At 41.0% G+C, this 27224-nt stretch overlaps 1 protein-coding gene across 2 annotated transcripts; it reads left to right on the top strand.

The window, feature by feature from the left end:
• Positions 1 to 26519, top strand: chrna6 (cholinergic receptor, nicotinic, alpha 6). Of its 2 annotated transcripts, none has more exons than XM_028600657.1 (7): positions 1 to 76; positions 1311 to 1355; positions 4253 to 4362; positions 5735 to 5942; positions 7828 to 8356; positions 9693 to 9952; positions 26327 to 26519. In XM_028600657.1, the coding sequence occupies exons 2-7, from the start codon at positions 1329 to 1331 to the stop codon at positions 26450 to 26452; spliced, it is 1260 nt and encodes a 419-aa protein (XP_028456458.1). In that variant the 5' UTR covers positions 1 to 76; positions 1311 to 1328; the 3' UTR covers positions 26453 to 26519. The 2 variants fall into 2 exon arrangements, with proteins under 2 accessions (XP_028456458.1, XP_028456468.1); XM_028600667.1 differs by having other exon boundaries at positions 7828 to 8446; positions 9798 to 9952.
• Positions 26520 to 27224: the final 705 nt, after the last annotated feature.

The raw sequence follows: 27224 nt of genomic DNA, 5'->3' as shown, positions 1-27224 counted from the left end.
CATCAGACCAGTGGAGAATGTGTCTGACCCCGTCACCGTGGAGTTCGAGGTCTCCATCTCACAGCTGGTCAAAGTTGTAAGCTAAACACCCAAACACACAGACACACACCAGAGTAGATGTTCTAATTGTCCAAACAAAGCTTGTAAAGACTCAGTTCAACATGATGTCAAAGGTGTTTAAAGCACCTTTAGACATTCATTTCATACTTTTCTGTATGTCTTGTTTTAATAAGTGTGTATGAGCAAAGGTGAATGGTACCAAAATGTTGTTTCACTTATTGCATCCTCTCAACAGTATGTGAGAATCTGTGGGAATTGAGAGACTTTTTCCAGCGAGCATCTTGATCATTTTTCCTACCTTTCACACAGAAAAGGCAAAAGATAAGCTGCGGAACGAGGGAAGTGAAAAGCAGAAAGTAAATACAATCTTTATTTAGTCTGTTCAATTTCACGGATTCCGAAAATGTCACACTGTGTTGTTATACACTGCTGTTTTGCTTTGGCAATGTTAAGTTTAATGCGGCTGGGGGAGGGTTGTGTGTGTGTGTGTGTGTGTGTGTGTGTGTGTGTGTGTGTGTGTGTGTGTGTGTGTGTGTGTGTGTGTGTGTGAGTGTGGGGGGCGGGGGGGGTTGCAGCACATCCCCCGGTGAAAAGAGGTTTTCAGCTCTGAATGGAAATCCTCAGATTAAGGGAAAACTGCCTGCAGGAGCGTTTTTTTTTTTCAGACTGGACTGATATGTAGCTATAGAGGTTAAGGTGAGATTTATCTAAAGGTCTGTGGATGAGCACGCGTGGGCGTTGGTGCACTGGAATGTGCCACAATGTTTCACGTATCTGCATGTATACAGTATATATGGCTGATTTTATGTGGATTTCTGAGAATCACAGGACTGCAAATCAAACTGAATAAGGGCCAAGTAGAAGGGTGGAGACAATCTGTAACCTCTCCATCTATTATTAACTGACTCACAGTCGACCTTCTCAGTCAATCAACTCAAGATTAGAGAACAAATTCCATTTCCTTTTGAAAATGCTGTGAATTTTTATTCCTAGCTGTATTTTTCCTCTACATGGCTGGTGTGCACTTTGGTTGTAGTTTGTTGTTTTGGCTGCTGTACCAACAACACACACGCGCGCACACACACACACACACACACACACACACACACACACACACACACACACACACACACACACACACACACACACACACACACACACACACACACACACACACACACACACACACACACACACACACAGTTCTACTTTCTACAGTAACAACTGCTTTCTTCTCCTTGTCTTTGCAGGATGAGGTGAATCAGATCATGGAAACAAATTTATGGCTCAGACATGTAAGTAACACACACAAACACGTACGCACACGCACACATGCACGCACGCACACATGCATTCACACACATTACTGTAACTACTGGCCTGCCTCCATAGATAGAGTTGAGTGAAGACAGAAGAGGGGTCATGTTTGTTAGCACATACTGTACCTATGTATACTAAGCAGACATCAATATGGGTTGTCACACTATGTTTCTCTCTCTACCTGTGTGTGTGTGTGTGTGTGTGTGTGTGTGTGTGTGTGTGTGTGTGTGTGTGTGTAAATGTCATACTTCACTGAAATGTTACACCACAGAAATAGAATAAGAGAATGAATAATGAACTGCTGGCTGTGGTCTTTGACTAGTTCAAAAGGAAATGGCGCTCCACTGTACATTGACCACAGAAATAGAATGAGTTATCCGCTACATACGGTCAAAGTTGCAACGGTACACATGAAAATGGCCGCCGCTCTGACTATGTTGATTTGAGTAGGAATGTTTGTTTTACTCTCATTCTATTGCTATGTGTTTAACAAAATAAAAGTAAAGGAGAGAGGACAAGAAAACACTGATATCTCAGGTAGACATTTGAATGCAATCAGGTAGTGATGTTATGGTTATTCATGCTTTGTCTCTAAGCAGATCTATAGCCACGGACCCCTAACTCCTGACCTCCCACAGCCAGCTGTTCTCCCTAACAACACATTTTGTCTCTGTCCTCCAAATTGCTACTTAATTGCTTACCTTTTAGTTATTTTCATTCGTTCTCGCTGTTCTAAATCTGTATTTCTCTTTGAAAAAGCAAATAATTTAAGCTGCAATTTATACAGTAATAAACATTATAGACATTGCCGTTTTAAATCATTGACTAATTGCGGCCAAACAGCTGTTGCATGCTGTTGGGATTCAATGGTGGATAAGATGATACTGTTATCTCTGAGCTCAAATTAAAACGCATTCAAAGGCCTGTATAGGCTGATCTTATTTGTAATGGCTGAGCGGTTTATTTATGACAAGGCATCACTAATGAGAAGCTGTGTCAACACCAAAGTCACTGATAAAGACTTTGAATCGCAGCCAGTGGGTTTACAGTGTTAGCCGTTTTAGAAAGCCCCACTTGATGAATTTATTGCATCTGTTCTGCAGTAGCACTGCAGGGGATTCCTTCTGGAGTGCTAATGTATACTGCTGTGGCAGCATACAGTATTTCTAAATGTGTTTGCTTTAAACTTCAAAAAAGCAAGCTTCATTAACTTCTTTTATGAAATGAATATATAACTTAATTTTAAACAGTACTAAATACTGTATAATTGATGTGTGTGCTCGCAACACAGAATAAGAATATTTTCTCGCCCTTCTATAACTATAAAGAATATAGTATACATAGCCTCATTTTTTTTTGTTCTGCTCCTTATCCTAGCTACTCTATTTTTCTATTACTTCTAGCATGGTGACTCGTTTTCTTGTTATCATTTTTTTATCCCTCATAAGCCAGTCAATACTGATCATGTACACTAAGGGATTATATGAATATGATTGGGGTGGGGAGAAGGGCTGAACCTGAACTTTTTTAGATTGTAGGCATAATTGTATTATAATAGAAATACATTTAAGTAAATAGAAGGTGAAATGTAATAATAACAAAGTATATACAACAACATGAATATCTTACGTAAATTAAATGTATCAAGCAACTAAATCAATAAATAATAGAATATATATCGACATAAATCAGTATCCATGAAATAAACAAATATTCATTATTTCCAAGCTCCATTCCAACTCTGTTATATATAAGTTTTAATCAATACCGATTGTCATTCTCATGTCTACTTTAATTGCCTATGTATTTCAGGTTGTTAATCAACGTCTGGGGGTAGGATCAACACTTGATTGGCTCTGTTACTGAGAGTCAGACAAAAGCTATCGAGTCAGAACCTCTTCCCAGTATCTGAAAAATAATAAAGTATATAGTATTGGTACAACTCGTTTCACTATATATAATAGAGAGGGGCAAAACATAATGGATTTAAGATGATGCACCTAATTCAACATCTACTTACAGTAATGGAACAACAAAAACAATGCATTGCATGCAGTGGAAGAAGTAAAAATAGCAATTCCCAAATGTATGGAAATGTGCATCCTACCTTTTGATTGTGACTGGGAAAAAAAGAAGCCCCTTCCCTGTTATCCCAAACAGTTAAACTGCCCTTTAGCAAATAAATGAATAAATAAGTACAAAAGCCTTTTTACCTTTACATAAGAAAGTAAATGTAGAATCATCTATATGTGGTAAACAATAAGCCATACATCTCCACATACCAGGAATTACATCTCCAGCGAATCACATTGTAAACACCCTGGATGAATAAATGGAAAAGCCAATGTAGCATGACGTGGTTAATTAAACAGCTCCCAGGTCATAGCTGGATATTAATCCGCCTTGCTAATGAATGAATTAATCTTGAATGACATGCAAATAGCCAAGACTAATGGATCTATGGCTCATGAAATGTTACCCGCAGGTATGTTGACAGCAAGTGAACGCAGTCAGTCTTCTGTCTGAGCTATTTACTCATAAACTCCCCTCCTCTCCCAACTGCTCTTTATTCAGATGTATTTTCAATTTTTGTTATCATCTGCTTACTGAGGCTTTATAACTCTATGAGGAACTGCATCAATAAAATACATGTTTGCTTGATTTTTTTTGCTACATTATCCTTATTTGGTTCTACTGTAAAACATCAAAAGGAAGTTCTCCCTGCAGTATAAATATGTATTTCAAAATATTTCCACGAAGGGGAATGTCTCCAGTGACTAATACTGTCTGCAGTGTACAATGCAAAATACAAAACACAAAACAGATGGTTGACTTCCTAATTTGCTCTCAATGTTTTTTGCTGCTCTCTCAGATTTGGAATGACTACAAGCTGCGATGGATGCCGGCGGAGTTTGACGGAATTGAGTTCATTAGAGTTCCATCGAACAAGATCTGGAGACCCGACATTGTGCTCTACAACAAGTGAGACTGTCACCATCATCATTAATTTTTTAACTTGTTAACTGTAATAGCAATTATTATTAGAAATAACACACCAGAAAACAACAGCATTGGTTGTTTGTTCAAAATCCAATTAATTTTCTAATTCTCCTCCCAACCATTTCAAATTCAGTCTCTAAACCTAAAGCTGCGATCATCAATATTTTAATATTAGCAATGGGTCAAATGTGAGAGGCGTTGCTCATAGTGATGAACTCACGGAGAACTGTCACCCAACTGCAGTGCCCGTCAGCTCTACAGAGTTTTAGCTTTTTTCAGCTCATTGTTTTGGTTTCATAGCCCATAACTTTACTGCTTTAGTCCACTTTCACCACTCTCACTCACTTTGTTTCCAGCAGCATGAGGCAGCTGTTTTCAGCAAAAAAGCTCTGATAAATTGGTTGGAGGCCACTTATTCAGCACAATATAGCACACAGACACAGTTAGCGCCTAGCTGGTGAACATAATGGAGCATTTAGTAGCTAAAGAGCCAGAAATCTCTCTTCAGCCTTTGGTGGAGACCAAAACAGAGCTAAAACAAAAGTGAATATTGGACTTCATCAAGTTACCAAAAACACCAACTCCAAATTAATGCTAATGCTGCTCTGTGTCGGCACATGTGTAAATAGGCAACGGCAAAACTTAGAAAAATTATAAATCACTGCTTATTTAACCACATAGTTTTAGTTTCTCTAAACTTAACTAGAGCTTATCTGTAGAGATGAAAGGTCAGAAACCGCTCATGTGAATCATTTTGCATCATATGGGAATGGATGGCACTGACAAAAACAAATTGTATTACTATTTTATTATTTCGGCATGAGAACATGTGTTATTAACATCATATATATTATGTCCTTGAAGCACAAATGTATTGTATACCTTTATCTGCTGCACTGTGCAACAGACTGTACTGTAATTACACTGAAATGTGCCAACTCAATAGTATATTGTTCAGGCTCAGTATGTGCTGCACTGAGCCTTTCCATTTTAATTTACCTAATTGTGGCCTCATTTATTTTTTCTACTTACAATAGTGACTCATATTGTTAATCAAAGGCAATTTTGTATTTCAGAATAAGGCATAATGCAGCTTCATTGTCCTCTGTCTTTTAATCCTGATTCTCTCTTTATTACCTCCATAACCTCGCCTTTTATCTTCTACCCTCTTTTGTGTTCTTCGATTTCATTTTCTCCTTTCATTTACTCTCATTGTTTGACGTCTCTGCCTCCCTCTAACCTTTGTGTCCTACTCAAAACCCATATATGCTTGTATCATATCTCCTCATATCCTGTCTCACATGTGACTACTTCTGCGTGATTGCACACACACACACACACACGTCATATACAGTGCTGTAGGTGATTTTCTGGTGGAGGATAAGACCAAGGCTCTGCTGAAGTTTGATGGTACCATCACCTGGGTTCCTCCAGCCATTTTTAAATCTTCTTGCCCCATGGACATCACGTATTTCCCCTTCGACTATCAGAACTGCTCCATGAAGTTTGGCTCCTGGACTTATGACAAAGCCAAGATTGACCTGGTACTTATTGGGTCTAAGGTAAGTGTTTGTCTGGTGTAACTATCAAATTCATCTATTTCATTGTTTTTCTCTTTGTCATACCTACTAGTAAAGCACTGCTTACACTCATCGGTTATTGCAGCTTTCCACTAGATCCAGCGACAGCGGTCCTCTCAACGCTTTCTATTACTGTAATTTCCTATGGGGAGCGGGAGAAGTAGTCGCGCAGTGCATGGTGGGATCAGTATTCCAGTATTGCCTCAAAATGGGATGGTCACTCACCTGCATTCGTGCATGTGACCATGTCTTAAAGTTGAATAGACCTCAGCTTTATTTAAATGAGTCCGTCCAGCGCAACGCGCCTGGCTCATGGACTTAGGACCAAGCTGTTAAACTAGGCAGTGTAGTTCTAAAATAAAATTATTCAGCAGTGGCATTGCCTACTTCTCTCCTCAAATGTTTTAAGAAATAGATTTTAATGGATTGTTTAGATGGAATCACAGAACGTTTATGAGCAGGCTGCCATGTTCTTGCCTGTTTGAAAGGGGAGAACAGAGCATGTTTATCCAATAAGGATAGATGATAGATTCCATGATGGAGTAAATCACCAGCATGAGATGCGGCCAGTTGAGTGGAGCGTCATGTCCTCGCCTGACCTGGTGGAAATGCTCCGTAATTCTAAAGTAAATCCATCTGCGGCAATATTAGATGCTCAGAGCAACTGCTCAACCGTGGCACTGTGAGATGACATGGTATAAAGAGCGACAAAGTCTGCAGGGATAAAAAGCAACAAAGTCCACTTATGGAGAAGGTCGGGCTGGATGGATGGGTCAATCAAAGACAGGACTTTTCAACTGTCAATGAGACTGCTCCTGTGTCCTACGTCAAACCAAAAGTCAACGTTGACTTGTTTAACTTTTGTACACTTACAACGTACTTAACAAACGTCACACACATAAATTACATTACAAACATGTTTATTTGAACCCAAAACACGATCTTTTCCTAAACCTAACAGTAATTTTCTCACCTAACCCTAACCTGCACGTTAAAAAGTAACGCCGACGGATCCTGACCAATCATCTGTATATGACGAGTTGAGTGTGAGAATGTATTCCAACGTGTATGTACCGTAGGGTTTATTATTCTGTCTTTTATTAAAGGGGTATTCCACCGATTTTACACACAAAGGTCAGGTTACGCTAATGGAGAGCACTTCTCAGCATGTGAAAACAGTTATATAATGTCTTATGTAGCTCTGGAGGGAGCTCTCTAAAGTCTGAGAAATTAACCCTGATGATGTCATGGTGTTGTAAAGAAAACTTGCCTCATAAACTTAGGGCATAGAGGGCGCATAAAAAGATGTTACTGAGTTGCATTTTAGGAATATATAGTTTTTTAAGCAGGACCCATTTTAATCATTCTTTCTATATAATTCCAGTAAGAAAAATGTAAAGATGAAATTTTAATTTTAGAATATTTGGAACATAACCATTCTGTAGTTTAACCATTTTGTTTCTTGCTTGCCTAGAGGGACTTTGGTGGAAAATCAGTGGCTGCATTAGCATTTTCTCCTATTTTTTCTCTTTCTTCCTATAACTGTAAGATTTTCTGTAAGATCTGTAAACATCACAAGACGGCCTTATTTACTGTAAACCACAGTGATCAGCGTCTTCTTGCAGCAACTTACAGTATGTTGGGTGCATGTGGACATGAAACAGGTGAAAATCAGTTTTAATTTGTTTTGCACATTCTTAAAGATCCATATTCATCAGGGAGACAACTGTAAAAACCAAAACCATGAGCCTAGTATGTATTGTACTGACTTTGAGGAGCCTTTTAAGAATGGTAAGTTGAGCTTGAATGTTGTTCTGGTGTTAAATCATTGCATGATTTGATTTTAGGATCTTTATCCATCACTTAGGTGAACCTGAAAGACTTCTGGGAGAGTGGCGAATGGGAAATCATTGATGCCCCAGGCTACAAGCATGATATCAAATACAACTGCTGTGAGGAGATCTACCCAGACATCACCTACTCCTTCTACATCCGGCGCCTGCCACTCTTCTACACAATCAACCTCATCATCCCCTGCCTCCTCATCTCTTTCCTCACAGTGCTGGTTTTCTATCTCCCGTCTGACTGCGGAGAGAAGGTCACGCTCTGTATCTCCGTCCTGCTCTCCCTCACTGTGTTCCTGCTCGTTATCACCGAGACCATCCCCTCCACGTCGCTGGTCATCCCGCTCATTGGAGAGTATCTGCTCTTCACAATGATCTTCGTCACGCTCAGCATCGTCATCACTGTGTTCGTGCTAAACGTACACTACCGGACGCCAATGACCCACACTATGCCGGACTGGGTGCGCTCTGTGTTTCTCAGAGTGCTGCCGAGGATTATGCTGATGCGGAGACCGATTGACGAAGACAGCAAGGCTGGGGGGTTGGACAGCAGTGGGGAGGCAGGAGGAGCTGGAGGGGGAGGAGGAGGCGGAGGAGGGAAAGGAGGGAAGAAAAGAAAGAATAGCTTGATGCAGGTAAGGCGTCCCCATCCTGAAACATCTAGTCCACTTGAGCTCTTAGACTTTGACCCACGTGTCATGTCTGGACCTGTTTTATAAACCACAAAAAGTTTGGGTGGTTATGTCATCTTGATGTGACTACACTGGGCTGGAACTAGAGGCCACAAATAATGGTCCTACCGCACCAAGCACAGTTTTTATTGAATATTCTACAGTTTCAGGCGTTTCAGTCCTTCCTGGAAGACATTCATAGTGTTGCAATCACTTGTTCGTGGAAAAAGAGAGAAAAGGTTGTATCAGAAATGAAAAAGAGAGCTAAAAGTGTGAATGTCCAGTAAGCTGGCCCATTGAGAATCCATTACAATTTTAACATCTACATTTTTTAAGTCAGCTTACTTGGATAGCTATCCAGTTCTTGTGTACTGTTTCCATTCAGTTGTCAAGCAAGTTTAGTCTACCTTTTGAAATGTTGCAAAAAAGAATTTTCATCAACTAGTCTGGAGCGAATAAAGTAGTTGAAGTTGGCGGTATAGATATATATTTCCATACACCTTTTCTAATGTGCACTTCAAAATGTCCATAAAATATGTGAATGTAAACACAGCAAATGATAAGGGAGAGGCAGGTGGGCTTTAGTACACTATAGCTTTGACTTGATCCTGCAGCTGCAGCGCTGAAGGACAATATACTATCTAAAATGTAATCAAGTGCGTTTCAGCTGTGGGACAGGGAATCCTCAAAGTAGTTATTGATTTTTGTAAATATCAGGCAGGTATAGCAGAGAAGAGCAGCAAGGGGAAGTAAGTGAACTGTAATACTCAATACGTATTTCTGTATAAAATGTATTCCTCCTTCTAACAATTTGAAAGCTTGCTTGTCTGACAATACAACTTCCATCTTTGAGTACTCTTCTAAAATCCTTTGGGATATAGCTTCTAACTTCCTGCCCTTAACTGCCAGGTTAATCTACTAAAACAGAATTCTCTACTGGTAAAGAATTTAAAAAAAGTTCTATGAACCAATAAATTCTTTATGATCAACACTGAGAGCTCAGAGGAAGCACTCCAACTTCAACTAAAAGTTTTACTTCCCTAATCACTGGAAAGAAACAAGTCTTTTCCCGATATAACCTTGATAAAGTTGCACCTACAGATATATCCCAGAGACCTCAATGTTTTATATGAAATTATTACTTGAGAAGGTCGACTTTGAAGCAGATGCAAAACTTAATCTGAACTCTGGTTGTGATCTCCAGCAGGTGGGAGGAGGCTCCCTCAACTGTCTGGAGTTCGGGGACAGTAAGTTCTCCACTGTGGAGGGCTGCACTGGGAAGAAAGGCCCTTGCCCCTGCCAGAATGGGAAGGAGACCCCAGAAACACCAGACATGGGGAAAATAACACGTCAGCTGAGTCCACAGAGCATCAACACGGTGGTGGCCTTTTCTGTGGTCTCACCTGAAATCAAACAGGCCATTGAGAGCGTCAAGTACATAGCTGAGAACATGAGGAGTCGCAACAAGGCCAAAGAGGTGAGTCATTGTTATTTTCACTGTATTTTAATCACTCTGATTGTCAATAAAAGTTAAGTAAAAATAAAATGCAATGCAGGCTTTTCATCAATAGCTGTTAGAAAGTCCTCCAACAAAACATGCAAAGATACACTGTCAAGGCAGCCATTTTTGGTTGGTTTCTGTTTACTGTCAGATTCATACTGTGTATTTAAAGTAAAAGCATCTATTAGACACTGAAAGAACAGAGGGAAAAGAATACTGTTTTTCCACAGAAAAATCCAAGTGAATTAAGTGAAATAATTATCTATTATTGGTTTAGATAATCTGGTTAAACTATTGGCTTGTTCACAACGTGTCTTACTGCACATGTATTGTGCCCTTTTAGACGTATTCTTTAACACATAGTACAATGTCACTATAAAACCACTGAGGACCATTAAAGGTCAAATCCAGGATTGCTACCAGTCCCCCAGTTTCCCAGTTAATTTTTCGGAACCAAAGTGTAGAAAAAGATTTAAGGTGACATTTTCAAATTAATTGGAAATTCCCATTAATTTGGTGATATATGGGGATAATGTTTCCGACATACTATACTGTGACTTTTAATGAATTTTTTTCGACAAACTATACTATGACTTTTTCATGACTTTTTCGTCATACTATACTATGAACAGACATGTATAAAGTAATAGACACCCAGACTTGAGTAAAAGTACAAGTGCTCTATCAAAAAAGTGACTTAAGTAGAAGTTGAAGTGCTCTTTAAGCACCACACTTAAGTGGAAGTACTAAAGTATTCAACATTTTTGGACCGTTTGGTAATTATGGAATGGACCACTGGAGGAAAATAGGGGAGGGTCATGTCTTTTTATTCTTCGTTGATGGGAGGGTCATCCATTTTTTTTAGTCTTTTGTATTCATGAGAACAGCAAAATTTCAAAGTGGCTTGTTTGGTGCATATTTATCCATGGAGCTCTCTCAGTCTCTGCCCCTATCACTAGCAGATGGGTCCCTCCCTGTTTAGTCAGCCAGACAATTTAAGCTGTAGCTTTAGAGACCGTGGGATTTCCCAAACTGAATAAATCCCGCTTGCACATATAAACACAAAACTGCTTTGCTAGCTCCATCGTGTTGTAGCTAAGACATCTGCTGAACATTAGACATTAGCTAAGACTAAGACATTAGCATGATTGCCGTACTGTTTAGTTCAGCCAGGAGGGCATGAGAGGCTGCAGCCATACCCGACTCAAATATCTTTTCGGTCCCGGTGATTATTTGTGAAATTATGCAAATGACAGCCTTTTCAAGGCATTTGAGCAGGAAGGAGTGGTAGCATGCAAGCTCCCAAGTTGACGCTCGTCTGAGAAATGGAGTTTTGGATAATGTTCAGCTTCGGCAGCTTTACCTATGCTAAAATATACAATGACTGAGGAAGCCTAGTGACGAGTCCATAGAAACCAGTGTTGAATGTCTTATTACCCATTGTGCTTTGCTGAATGGTCTCAATGTTTTATTGTTTTATTTCATGTGAATACTAGTTGGCTCCCATCTCTCCAGCCCATGGGCCCACCACCTGTGGGAGGAAACGCTGGGGTCGGGTGCGTTGTCACACGGGTGGCAGTGAAGGTCAGGGGCCTCGACGGACCAGACCCGGGCAGCAGACGCTGGCTCTGGGGACATGGAACGTCACCTCTCTGTGGGGGAAGGAGCCGGAAGTGGTGCGGGAGGTGGAGCGCTACCGGTTAGATCTGGTGGGGCTTACCTCTACGCATAGTCTTGGTTCTGGAACCATACTCCTGGATAGGGGTTGGACTCTTTTCTTCTCCGGAGTTGCCCAGGGTGTGAGGCGCCGGGCGGGTGTGGGGATACTCACAAGCCCCTGGCTGAGCGCCGCTACGTTGGAGTTTACCCCGGTGGAGGAGAGGGTCGCCTCCCTGCGGGTTGTGGGGGGGAAAACTCTGACTGTTGTTTGTGCATATGCACCAAACAGGAGTTCGGAGTATTTGGCCCTCTTGGAGACCTTGACTGGAGTCCTGCATGGGGCTCCAGTGGGGGACTCCATTGTTCTGCTGGGGGACTTCAACGCGCACGTGGGCAATGATGGAGACACATGGAGAGGCGTGATTGGGAGGAACGGCCTCCCTGATCTAAACCAGAGTGGTTGTTTGTTGTTGGACTTCTGTGCTAGTCATGGATTGTCTATAACAAACACCATGTTCGAACATAGGGATACTCATAAGTGTACTTGGTACCAGAGCACCCTAGGCCAAAGGTCAATGATCGATTTTATAATCGTTTCATCTGATCTGAGGCCGTGTCAACTGATCACCATCTGGTGGTGAGTTGGGTCAGGGGGTGGGGGAAGACTCTGGACAGACCTGGTAAGCCCAAACGGGTAGTGCGGGTAAATTGGGAACGTCTGGAGGAGGCCCCTGTCCGACAGACTTTCAACTCACACCTTCGGCGGAGCTTTTCGTGCATCCCTGTGGAGGCTGGGGGCATTGAACCCGAGTGGACAATGTTCAAAGTTTCCTTTGCTGAAGCTGCGGCGAGGAGCTGTGGTCTTAGGGTCTTAGGTGCCTCAAGGGGCGGTAACCCACGAACACCGTGGTGGACAACGGTGGTCAGGGAAGCTGTCCGACTGAAGGAGTCTTTCCGGGTTATCCCAGAGGACTCCGGAGGCAGTTGCAGGGTACCGAAGGGCCCGAAGGGCTGCAGCCTCTGCCGTGAAAGAGGCAAAGCAGCGGGTGTGGGAGAAGTTTGGAGAGGACATGGAGAAAGACTTTCGGTCGGCACCAAGGTGCTTCTGGAAAACTGTTCGCCACCTCAGGAGGGGGAAGCGGGGAACCATCCAAGCTGTGTACAGTAAGGATGGGACACTGTTGACCTCAACTGAGGAGGTAATAGGGCGTTGGAAGGAGCACTTTGAGGAACTCCTGAATCCAACTAATACGCCCTCTATGTTAGAGGCAGAGCTGGAGGATGATCGGGGATCATTGTCAATTTCCCAGGCGGAGGTCACTGATGTAGTCAAACAACTCCACAGTGGCCCCAGGGATTGATGAGATCCGTCCAGAAATGCTCAAGGCTCTGGGTGTGGAGGGGCTGTCCTGGTTGACACGCCTCTTCAACATTGTGTGGAAGTCTGGTACGGTGCCAAAGAAGTGGCAGACTGGGGTGGTGGTTCCCCTTTTTAAAAAGGGGGACCAGAGGGTGTGTGCAAATTACAGGGGTATCACACTTCTCAGCCTCCCTGGTAAAGTCTACTCCAAGGTGCTGGAAAGGACGGTTCGGCCGATAGTCGAACCTCGGGTTGAGGAGGAACAATGCGGATTCCGTCCTGGTCGTGGAACAACGGACCAGATCTTTACTCTCCCAAGGATCCTGGAGGGAGCCTGGGAGTATGCCCAACCGGTCTACATGTGTTTTGTGGATCTGGAAAAGGCGTATGACCGGGTCCCCCGGGAGATACTGTGGGAGGTGCTGCGGGAGTATGGTGTGAGGGGGTCTCTTCTCAGGGCCATCCAATCTCTGTACAACCAAAGCGAGAGCTGTGTCCGGGTTCTCGGCAGTAAGTCGGACTCGTTTCAGGTGAGGATTGGCCTCCGCCAGCGCTGCGCTTTGTCACCAATCCTGTTTGTAACATTTATGGACAGGATATCAAGGCGTAGTCGGGGTGGAGAGGGGTTGCAGTTTTGTGTGCTGGGGATCTCATCGCTGCTCTTTGCAGATGATGTGGTCCTGATGGCATCATCGGCCTGTGACCTTCAGCACTCACTAGATCGGTTTGCAGCCAAGTGTGAAGCAGTTGGGATGAGGATCAGCACCTCTAAATCTGAGGCCATGGTTCTCAGCAGGAAACTGATGGAGTGCCTACTCCAGGTAGGGAATGAGTCCTTACCCCAAGTGAAGGAGTTCAAGAACCTTGGGGTTTTGTTCGCGAGTGAGGGGACAATGGAGCGGGAGATTGGTCGGAGAATTGGCACAGCGGGTGCGGTATTAATTCAATTTATCGCACCGTTGTGACGAAAAGAGAGCTGAGCCAGAAGGCAAAGCTCTCGATCTACCGGTCAGTTTTCGTTCCTACCCTCACCTATGGTCATGAAGGCTGGGTCATGACCGAAAGAACGAGATCCAGGGTACAAGCGGCCGAAATGGGTTTCCTCAGGAGGGTGGCTGGCGTCTCCCTTAGAGATAGGGTGAGAAGCTCAGTCATCCGTGAGGAGCTCGGAGTAGAGCCGCTGCTCCTTCGTGTCGAAAGGAGCCAGTTGAGCTGGTTCGGGCATCTGGTAAGGATGCCCCCTGGGTGCCTCCCTAGGGAGGTGTTCCAGGCACGTCCAGCTGGGAGGAGGCCTCAGGGAAGACCCAGGACTAGGTGGAGAGATTATATCTCCAACCTGGCCTGGGAACGCCTCGGGATCCCCCAGTTGGAGCTGGTTAATGTTGCTCGGGAAAGGGAAGTTTGGGGTCCCCTGCTGGAGCTGCTCCCCCCGCGACCCGATACCGGATAAGCGGACGAAGATGGATGGATGGATGGAGGAAGTGTTTCCATGATTATTGTGTTTCCACAACAATGTTAGTGAGTAAATCTACTGAAATGGCCCCCACACCTTAACAGAGGAGTGTGATGTGTGTCAGATGAGAATGCAGAGGCTTAGTCACGTATGGCTGTAGAAAAACAATGGGCATCTGTACATCTTAGCCAAGAGCAAACCGGTATGGAAGGTATCAATAAATTGTTGGGGAAGGTCACCCCTTTTTTCACAATCATTTTGGAGGGTCATCCAAAATGTATTGCTGGTGAAGGGAGGGTCAGGTCTATTTTGACTAAAGTTCCCAAATCTCCTCCGGTGGCCCCTGAAATAAATAACGAATAGTCCCTTCAGTATTACATGTAGTTTATTTAAATTTATATACATTTTATTAAAATGTACTATTCAAGTACAAGTAAAAGTACAAGTAGTGTGTTATGAGTTATTAAAGAAAGTTTTCAAAAGTTTGAATATCATATTGTTTATATTATTTAAAAAAATGTTGTACAGTTGTGAAGTAGTTCTACTTCGTTACTACACATCTCTAATACTATGAATTTGTATGACTTTTTTCAACGTACTATACTATGACTTTTTCATGACCTTTTTCAACATACTATACTATTACTTTTTTGACAAACTTTACTATGACTTTTTTCCACATACTATAATATGAGTTTTTACGACATACTATACAATGACTTTTTCATAGCTTTTTTCGACATACTATATACTATGACTTATTTTACAGACTACATACTATGACTTTTTCATGTTTTTATTCAACATACTATACTATGACTTTTTCGACATATGATACTATGACTTTCCTATAACCTTTTTTGACATACTATGACTTTTTCGTGACTTTTTCAACATACTATACTATGACATTTTTTGACCTACTTTGACATACTATAATATGACTTTTTAATTACTTTTTTCACCAAACAATGCTATGGCTCTTTATGACTTTTTTCGTCAAACTTGTATATGACACTAAGCTAATGATGAAATAACATTAATTATAACATTAGCAATAATTAGTAAACATTATAAATCAAATTGTCCCTGTTTTACTGTTGTAAAATACCTATAAACTAAAGATTAATTGACTTTCAATTTACCATTTATTAGTGATGGTTATTATAAAGTGTTACCGACTTTTTCATTTTTTTTCGACATCCAATACTATTGCCCTTTCATGTTTTTTCTACATACTATTCTATGACTTTTTCGACATATTATACTATTACTTTTTTATTACTTTTTTTACATGCTATACTATGACCTACTTTGACTTACTATAACATAATTAAACTATGACTCTTTATGACTTTTTTTCAACATACTATACAATGACTTTTTCATTTTTTTTCAACGTACTAAACCATGACTTTTTCAATATACTGTACTATTACTTTTTATGACTTTTTTCCGACATACTATACCATGAATTTTTTGACATATTATCCTATGACTTTTTTATGATTTTTTTAATATACTATACTATGACTTTTTCAACATACTAGACCATGACTTTTTTATGACTTTTTTCGACATGCTATATTATTACTTCTTCATGTTTTTTTTCTAACATACTATACTATGACTTTTTTGACATACTATTATGACCCTTTCATTGTTTTTTCGACATACTATACTATGACTTTTTTGACAAAGTATACTATGATTTTTTCAACACACTGTATAAGAAGACAAGAAGACATACGTTATTAATACAACTTTATGTAACTATAACTTTATTAATCCCGCAAGGGGAAATCATTTTTTTTGTTAGTTCCACACAGACCTGAAATAAACACATAAACAGAACCCACGCATGCAAAAATGGAGAGGGAAAGGGCCCCGAGCAGCTTCGAGGTGGTGACACAGCACTTCTCCAGCTATCAGTCCACTTAGTCCATGCGGAGACTTGAACCAGAGACCCTCCGATTCTCAAGCCAAGTTGAGTTTTTTTGATGCATGACTGTTTTCGACATACTATACTATGACTTTATCATAGCTTTTCAACATAGTATACTACAACTTTAATGACATTTATCGACATACTATACTATGACTTTTTTGACATGCTATACTATGACTTTTTCATAGCTTTTTTCCCCCGACATACTATACTGAGTTTTTCAACATACAATAGGACTTTTTTTAAGACTTTTTTCAACACACTATACTATGACTTTTCCATAGCTTTTTTTCTGCCAACATATGAGTTTTTCGACATGCTATACCATAGTATAGCATGTCGAAAAACTCATAGTAGTATACCTACTTTGTCATACTATAATATGACTTTCTAATGACTTTTATCGCCAATCTATACTATGGCTCTTTATCAGTTTTTTTTTACATACTATATTATGACTTTTTCGTCAAACTATAGTATGACTTTTTTATGACTTTTTTCGACATGCTATACTATGACTTTCCTGTGAAGTTTTTCGACAAACAATAATATGACTTTTTATGACTTTTTTTCAACATACTATACTATAACTTTTTTTATTACTTTTTTCAACATACTATACTATAACTTTTTCGACATGCTATACTATGACCTACTTTGACACACTATAATATGACTTTTTAATTACCTTTTTCACAAAACTATATTATCGCTCTTTTTGACTTTTTCAACATACACACTACAGAGTCACCTAAAAAACCATCAGCATTACACAGTATTGTACAGTATAGTATGCCTTTCTCTCTCGATTTTTCGACTATGACGTTTTCATGACTTTTTTTATGCTATGACTTTTTTTGACATATTATACTATTATTTTTCATGTTTCTATGCTGTGACTTTCCTAGGACTTTATTCAACATACTATACTTTGACTTTTTCAACATACTATACTATGACTTCCCTATGACTTTTTTCGACAAACTATTCTAGGACTTTCCTATGACTTTTTTCAACACACAATATTTGTTTTTTTTATGACTTTTTTCGACATGTTATATTATGACTTTTCATTTTTTTTCCGACATACTATACTATGACTTTTCATGACATTTTTCGACATACTATACCATGACTTTCCTGTTACTTTTTCAACATACTATACTATGACTTTTTATGACTTTATTCAACATACTATATTATGACTTTTTCATGACATTTTCAACATACTATTCTATGACTTTTTTCAACATGCTATACTGACTTTTTCAACATACTATTCTATGACTTTTTTATGACTTTGTTTCAACATACTATTCTATGACTTTTTCATGTTTTTTTCCGACATACTATACTATGACATTTTCATGACTTATTTCGACATGGTAGACTTTTTTATGACTGTTTTCAACATGCTACAGTAAGACCTACTTTTACATACTATAATATGACTTTTATTATGACTTTTCAACATACTATACTGTCTTTTTTTCACATACTATATTATGACTTTGCTATGCCTTTTTTCGACATAATATACTGTGACTTTTTCTGACTTGTTCTGACATCCTATACTATGACATTTTATGACTTTATTCAACATACTATACCATGACTTTTTCAACATACTATAGTATGACTTTTTATGCCTTTTTTTGACATAGTATACTATGACTTTTTATGACTTTGTTCGACATACTATACTTTGACTTTTTCATGACATTTTTCAAAATACTATACTATGACTTTTTATGACTTTATTAAACATACTATACTATGACTATATATGACTTTATTAAACATACTATACTATGACCTTTTCATGACATTTTTTGACATACTATACTGACTGACTTTCCTGAGTTTTTCCAACATCCTATACTTTGCCTTTTTATGACTTTATTCAACATACTATACTATGATTTTCATATGACTTTTTCAACATTGTATACTATGACTTTTTCATGTTTTTTATCAACATGCTATACTATGACGTTTTATGACTTTATTCAACATACATGACGTTTTTATGACATTTTTCGACATACTATACAATGACTTTTTCAACATACTATAGTATGATTTTTTTAATGACTTTTTTCAACATGACATTTTAATGTTTTTTTTTCTCGACATACTATACTATGACTTTTTCATGACTTTTTTTGACATACTAGACTTTTTTATGACTGTTTTCAACATACTACAGTAAGACCTACTTTTACATATTATAATATGACTTTTACTATGACTTTCAACATACTGTACTATAACTTATTTATGACTTTTCAACATACTATACTGTCTTTTTTTGACATACTAAACTATGACTTTCCTATGACTTTTTTAGACATGCTATACTATGACTTTTTGGACATACTATACTATAAGTTTTCATGACTTTTTTTATAACTTTTAAAACATACTTCACAATGAAATCTTTCGACAAACTGTACTATGACTTTTTCATTACTTTTTCGACATGCAATAATATGGTTTTTTTCAACGTACTATACTATGACTTTTCACGGCATACTATACTTTGACTTTTTCCATAACTTTTTAAACATTATATATTATGACTTCTTTTGACTTTTTTGAAACACAATCACAAATTACTTTTTAATGACTTTTTCGATATACTATACAATGACTTTTTTCAACATACTATAGAAGAAGACAACATACTTTCAATATAGCATATTTTAACAATATAATAACTATATACTGTATTCATAACGTTATTAATCCCGCAAGGGGTAATTATCTTTTTTCACTCATAAAAAAGGACCTATCATGTACATGTTGGTGATTTGTCAACATATATAACCATGTGAATCATTAAGCTAAAGATTAGCCTGAATTGCTAAACTAGGCCGTTTTTACCAAAATGGTGACTATGAGGCAAAGTAAGCCAGATGATGTGGGGCAAATTGAACCAGTGGTTCAATTTACCCCTAACTTAAGGCACTGAAGTTAAGTTAAGTTTTAAGCATAACATTGTTTTAAATATAGTATTACACAACTGTTAACCATATATTACACATTGCATAAAAGCTATCATGCCAAGAACCTACAAAAGAAGAACCAACTGGGGCTCTACACCCTAAGAAGAGATGGAGAGAGCAGCCACTGATGTTGAGGGCGGCGAAGGACAGAAATATTGACAGGTCAACACTGTCTACTTCTGAAGAAGATCCACCCATGGCTTCAACCTCCACCTCTGCTGAGTTGCCTTCACAGGCATGTTCTTCAACATGTGGGACAGATTCACTCCTTACCTCCCCTGGATATGTGTCTCCCACTGAAATTCTAATTCCTTACCCAAAAGTCAGCAGCCTATGGCACAGACAAAGAGAAAGTGGGTGAAGACAAGGATCCTGACTGATACACCTGATAAGCAGGCAATAGAACTGGAACATGAAAAGAGAAAAAAAACAAACTAAAGGGGAAACAAGTAACCAACATCAAAGAACAAGGAAAGTCCAAGAAGAAACAAACCAAGAAGAAAACCCCAGTGTACAGCAGCTCTGAGGAGATGACACTTCTGAGTGTGAGAGCTCCCAGGATGAGAGTAGTGAACCAGACATCTCAGATCTGTCAGTTGGTGACTTTATCATTGTGAATTTTGCGACCAAATGCAACAGCTACCATTATATTCAGGGCAATGAAGTTAATGCAAGATTCCTCAGAAGAATCCAAGGGAGTACTGGCAAAGACAAAGCCACCTTTGCATTCAAAGAAAATGATGTGGGATCTGTCCCACTGAATGATGTGCTGAAGAAGCTTCCTTAACCTCAAAATGTTGGAGTAACTGCAAGGAGGGAGCAACATCTCATATTTCCTTGCAACCTTGATGGATGGAATGTCCAATAGTAATTTTCATTGTGCTGAGGTCTCGAAGTTCAAACTGTTCTTTTCTTCTCACAAAGTTCAAAACTGTAAAACTGTTTAGAAAATTGGAAATTAGAACTGAACACACTGGAGGGACGTTCTTTCTGCCAAACACGTTTATATTAGGGCTGTCAAACGATTAATGTTTTTTAATCGCAATTAATCGCTGAATTTCTATGTGATTAATCGCATGTTTTATGACATGATTAAAATTCTAAGTACATATTAACAATGGAAAGCAATTCTTACCAGTGTATGTTGTATGTTGATGTGTGTCTTGATTGGGAATCAAATGAATGCAAAGAAAGTGACTTTATCAACTTGATTTTAAGATTTGTATTTGTTTATCATTTATTTGCAGTAAAAAAAAGAAAAATGTGTGAATCTAGTCACACATTTGAATCTAGAGTAAATATTAGGGATGGGTATTGTTTGGCTTCTCCGTGAACCATCACCTTATCGTGGTGGAGAGGTTTGTGTGTCTCTGTGAACCTGAGGGCTGTGTTGTCTGGAGCTTTGTGCTCCTGGTAGGGTCTCCCAAGGCAAAGTGGTCTCAGGTGAGGGGCCAGACAAAGAATGGTTCAAAAACCCCAATGAAGAAGCAAGGTAGAGATGGAGTGACCCTGCCCGGAGGAAGCCGGGGCCCCGCCTGGAGCCAGGCCCAGACGGGCGGGCTCGTCGGGCGAGCGCCTGGTGGCCGGGTTTGCCACGAGCCCGGCCGGGCACAGCCCGAACAAGCTACGTGGCTCCCATCTCTCCAGCCCATGGGCCCACCACCTGTGGGAGGAACCGTTGGGGTCGGGTGCGATGCCACATGGGTGGCAGTGAAGGTCAGGGGCCTCGGCGGACCAGACCCGGGCGGCAGACGCTGGCTCTGGGGGCGTGGAACGTCACCTCTCTGTGGGGGAAGGAGCCGGAACTGGTGCGGGAGGTGGAGCGCTACCGGTTAGATCTGGTGGGGCTTACCTCACGCACAGTCTCGGTTCTGGAACCATACTCCTGGATAGGGGTTGGACTCTTTTCTTCTCCGGAGTTGCCCAGGGTGTGAGGCGCCGGGCGGGTGTGGGGATACTCACAAGCCCCGGCTGGCGCCGCTGTGTTGGAGTTTACCCCGTGGGCGAGAGGGTCGCCTCCCCACGCCTGCGGGTTGTGGGGGAAAACTCTGACTGTTGTTTGTGCATATGCACCAAACAGGAGTTCGGAGTATTCGGCCTTCTTGAGACCTTGACTGGAGTCCTGCATGGGGCTCCAGTGGGGGACTCCATTGTTCTGCTGGGGGACTTCAACGCACACGTGGGCAATGATGGAGACACCTGGAGAGGCGTGATTGGGAGGAACGGCCTCCCTGATCTAAACCAGAGTGGTTGTTTGTTGTTGGACTTCTGTGCTAGTCATGGATTGTCTATAACGAACACCATGTTCGAACATAGGGATGCTCATAAGTGTACCTGGTACCAGAGCACCCTAGGCCGAAGGTCAATGATCGATTTCATAATCGTTTCATCTGATCTGAGGCCGTATGTTTTGGACACTCGGGTGAAGAGAGGGGCAGAGCTGTCAACCGATCACCATCTGGTGGTGAGTTGGGTCAGGGGTGGGGAAGACTCTGGACAGACCTGGTAAGCCCAAACGTGTAGTGCGGGTAAATTGGGAACGTCTGGAGGAGGCCCCTGTCCGACAGACTTTCAACTCACACCTCCGGGCGGAGCTTTTCGTGCATCCCTGTGGAGGCTGGGGGCATTGAACCCGAGTGGACAATGTTCAAAGTTTCCATTGCTGAAGCTGCGGCGAGGAGCTGTGGTCTTAGGATCTTAGGTGCCTCAAGGGGCGGTAACCCACGAACACCGTGGTGGACACCAGTGGTCAGGGAAGCCGTCCGACTGAAGAAGGAGTCCTTCCGGGATATGTTATCTCGGAGGACTCCGGAGGCAGTTGCAGGGTACCGAAGGGCCCGAAGGGCTGCAGCCTCTGCCGTGAAAGAGGCAAAGCAGCGGGTGTGGGAGAAGTTTGGAGAAGACATGGAGAAGGACTTTCGGTCGGCACCAAAGTGTTTCTGGAAAACTGTTCGCCACCTCAGGAGGGGGGAAGGGGGAACCATCCAAGCTGTGTACAGTAAGGATGGGACACTGTTGACCTACACTGAGGAGGTAATAGGGCGGTGGAGGGAGCACTTTGAGGAACTCCTGAATCCGACTAATCGCCCTCTATGTTAGAGGCAGAGCTGGAGGATAACGGGGGATTGTCGCCGATTTCCCAGGCGGAAGTCACTGATGTAGTCAAACAACTACACAGTGGCAAAGCCCGGGATTGATGAGATCCGTCCAGAAATGCTCAAGGCTCTGGGTGTGGAGGGGTTGTCCTGGTTGACACGCCTCTTCAACATTGCGTGGAAGTCTGGGACGGTGCCAAAGGAGTGGCAGACTGGGGTGGTGGTTCCTCTTTTTAAAAGGGGACCAGAGGGTGTGTGCCAATTATAGGGGTATCACACTTCTCAGCCTCCCTGGTAAAGTCTACTCCAAGGTGCTGGAAAGGAGGGTTCGGCCGATAGTCGAACCTCGGGTTGAGGAGGAACAATGCGGATTCCGTCCTGGTCGTGGAACAACGGACCAGCTCTTCACTCGCAAGGATCCTGGAGGGAGCCTGGGAGTATGCCCAACCGGTCTACATGTGTTTTGTGGATTTGGAGAAGGCGTATGACCGGGTCCCCGGGAGATACTGTGGGAGGTGCTGCGGGGAGTATGGGGTGAGGGGGTCTCTACTCAGGGCCATCCAATCTCTGTATGACCAAAGTGAGAGCTGTGTCCGGGTTCTCGTAGTAAGTCGGACTCGTTTCAGGTGAGGGTTGGCCTCCGCCAGGGCTGCGCTTTGTCACCAATCCTGTTTGTAATATTTATGGACAGGATATCGAGGCGTGTCGGGGTGGGGAGGGGTTGCAGTTTGGTGGGCTGGGGATCTCATCGCTGCTCTTTGCAGATGATGTGGTCCTGATGGCATCATCGGCCTGCGACCTTCAGCACTCACTGGATCGGTTCGCAACCGAGTGTGAAGCGGTTGGGATGAGGATCAGCACCTCTAAATCGGAGGCCATGGTTCTCAGCAGGAAACCGATGGAATGCCTTCTCCAGGTAGGGAATGAGTCCTTACCCCAAGTGAAGGAGTTCAAGTACCTTGGGGTTTTGTTCGCGAGTGAGGGGACAATGGAGCGGGAGATTGGTCGGAGAATCGGCGCAGCGGGTGCGGTATTGCATTCAATCTATCGCACCGTTGTGACGAAAGAGAGCTGAGCCAGAAGGCAAAGCTCTCGATCTACCGGTCAGTTTTCGTTCCTACCCTCACCTATGGTCATGAAGGCTGGGTCATGACCGAAAGAACGAGATCCAGGGTACAAGCGGCTGAAATGGGTTTCCTCAGGAGGGTGGCTGGCGTCTCCCTTAGAGATAGGGTGAGAAGCTCAGTCATCCGTGAGGAGCTCGGAGAGCCGCTGCTCCTTGCGTCGAAAGGAGCCAGTTGAGGTGGTTCGGGCATCTGGTAAGGATGCCCCTGGGCGCCTCCCTAGGGAGGTTTCCAGGCACGTCCAGCTGGGAGGAGGCCTCGGGAAGACCCAGGACTAGGTGGAGGGATTATATCTCCAACCTGGCCTGGGAACGCCTCGATCCCCAGTCGGAGCTGGTTAATGTTGCTCGGGAAAGGGAAGTTTGGGGTCCCCTGCTGGAGCTGCTCCCCCCGCGACCCGACACCGGATAAGCGGACGAAGATGGATGGATGGATGGATGGATGGGTATTGTTTGGTTTGGATACTGATGCTAAAGCGGTACTTTTAAAACGGTACCGGTGCCTTAACGGTGCCTGAACCGAAAAAAGAAGGGTACTAAACAACAGTTGGGGGACATTAAAGAACGGCTTGTTTATTGCTAAGGCCATATGGTCAAAATTAAATGATTTAATAATTATGTAATAACTATAACAATAACTTATTTCACTAGTAAATAGCTGTTGAACGACAAAAACAACCACCAGATGGGAAAAGGGCATTTAACAATAACTTTGAATGCACCACGAGGCTGTTACCAGTTTCATCGTACGCACCGTCTGTGTTTTTCCAACAACGGCAGGATGTGTTATGAGGAAGTATGGCAAAGTGCGGCAAAGGGTCAAAATAGTAGCCTGATAGAAACAACGCGAAGCCGAGTGAAGTGAAAATAAATTAATAAATGGCAGCATGCGATTAATGCGATTAAAAAGAATTAACGCGTTATGCTCGGCCCTTAATCGCATTGTGATTAACGCGTTAATGCTGACAGCCCTAGTTTATATATATATATATATATATATATATATATATATATATATATATATATATATATATATATATGTGTGTGTGTGTGTGTGTGTGTGTGTGTGTGTGTGTGTGATTGGACATGACTTGATTAACAGCATAAGAAATACAGCATATAGATGTTAGAGATGTTTAAAACTATTGTTCACCAATACAAAAAACAAAAGATTAAAGGGAAAATTAAACTTTAATTGGTTTGTTTTGTGTTGTTTGAGGTAGCTTTAAAAAAAAAAAATAACATTGTTTGGAAAGGTAAGTGTATTATTAAATGATTTTTTTTTTAAAGAGGAAAGTTATTTGTTTTTTTTATTATGCTTGCATTAAAACGTTAGAAATAAGATGGTCAATTTACCCCCAGATGAATCAATTTACCCACTGACTGGGATCAACTTACCCCTAGCCAGGGGTAAATTGAGTCACATGAACACTTTTTTTTCTGCGGTCATAGTTTCAAGGCTCTTTGTCATAGGTAGATAGGCAACATCCCAAATTAACAGTAGATGTCTTCAATGACTTCTTTCTCAATTTCCCTTGCCTGGAGATCCACATAAGTAAAAATCTTACCCCACTCTCCCCTACTATACACTGACTTTTTATTTTTTTTTACATACAATAATACGACTTTTTCATAACATTTTCAACTTACTATACCATGACTTTTATCAAAATACCATGCTGTGACTTTTTTGATGTACTTTATTATGACTTTTTTTATGACTTTTTTGACATAGTTTACAATTACATTTTTCGACAAACTATACTATGACTTTTTCCATGACCTTTTTGGACATACTATACTTATTCATACATTTTTCAACATAATATATACTTTGACATTTTTATTGAGTTTTTTGGCCATAATATATTATTTCTTTCTTTTACTTCTGTTGATATTTATGTATATACTGTATATATATAGGTCCAAAAAGTCATAAATGAGTCAGACTTTTTGGACCTGTTGTTATAGCTCAGGCAATATCCAAGTAAAAGAAATGCAAAGCTCTAGTTAATGTATTGTATTTTTCAAATTAAAAACAACAACAATAATATGCTTCTTGTGTGCTGTAAATCCAATTTGACTAGTTTGAGCTTGAAGAAAAACAGTAGTTGACAAAACCTTTGGATTAAGTCACATATATATATATATATATATATATATATATATATATATATATATATATATATATATATATAAATAGAATATTCCAGTGTTTCTAAACTTTATATAAACCTAGAGCTGCTCATTGAAAGCAAACACACAGCAAGCGTGTCGATGCATAATGTAGGCTATTTATGCAAAAACACAGCAGCGCTGGCCTGGGAGCTGTATTGTGAATCTGGGCAGCATTGGTGGAGATCCTGCTCTATAAGTTAACAATAGTGTAAGTTAGAACCAAATAATTTTAGATGTGAGCCGAGAGCTCTCCCTCCTCTCTTTCTCTGTTATGAATAAAGTGGGTGAAATCTCCCAATGGGGAGAAGCAGTCTTTGATATGTAAAACTCCTGGCTCAATCAGCTTTGTCAAAATGCCTTTCGCTTATTTTGACGCTGTGGTTTGAATGTGATTATCATAGAAATGTCCTCATGTTTAAATCATGTATCAGTTTTATGTTGGCTTACGATGAAAAAATCCTTAATTTTTCACCACTGACACTTTCCTCTATCTTCTCACACTTTTGTACCCCTCCCTCCCTCACAGGTGGAGGATGACTGGAAGTACGTTGCTATGGTGATCGATAGAATCTTCCTTTGGGTGTTTGTGACTGTGTGCGTCGTGGGTACCGTGGGCCTCTTCCTCCAGCCGCTTTGTGGCTTTGTCTCCTAACTGACAATCGATCAGGGTTCACTGTCGCCCTGTGTAGACCAATCCTGAACAAGGGACTAACTCTCAGTTCTCAGTTGACCCCTCAGAATACAGAGTTTTAAGTCCTAAAGCACTACTTGGTGTGCTGGTTTAGCTTCTTGCCTATTGCAGAGAACAGTAATATAGAAACAGTGAAGTTGAGAAAAAGGGTTTCATATTTTAAGATTGGCTGGTAAACTGCGTAAATGATACATAATGCCTTCATTTTATGCCTCTTAAAAATGCTTATTTTACTGTATCTGCACTCTGCCTTTGGATAATCTTAATGGATATCAGTTGGATAATGCGATATCTAGCTTTCTGGACCATTCAAACATTTAATAATAAAGTCAACTTTATTTATTTTACTTAGTTGTAATTCATAGTTAACAGGAATAAAATATATTTCTGTTTTGTTTGCCAGTATGTGGAACATGTTGTAGAGCCCAGATATTACCGTAACAGTGTGCGGTATTATTATTATTGCAGCTTATTGCAGCCTGGCCAGCAATGTAAGCAATTGCTGTGGTTTTTGTTTTCTTCTAAATTTTACATGCTGTCTTCACTGAAATTATTTCTATTGCATAATAAAAAAGGTCTTAGGGTAACTGAAATTTGAACCAAATATTTTGTTGCTGCGTTTTAGCCTTGTAGTGTTGATTTCTGTAAGAGATACGTTTGGCTAGGATCAAAACTTGGCACATCCAGTAGTCCTTCAGGACTGGAACCTGAGAATTAACATCCAACAGATGTA

The sequence above is a fragment of the Perca flavescens genome, chromosome 2, assembly GCF_004354835.1.
Source record: "Perca flavescens isolate YP-PL-M2 chromosome 2, PFLA_1.0, whole genome shotgun sequence".
Taxonomy (NCBI): Eukaryota; Metazoa; Chordata; class Actinopteri; order Perciformes; family Percidae; genus Perca; species Perca flavescens.
This window is presented reverse-complemented; position numbering and strand designations above follow the sequence as displayed.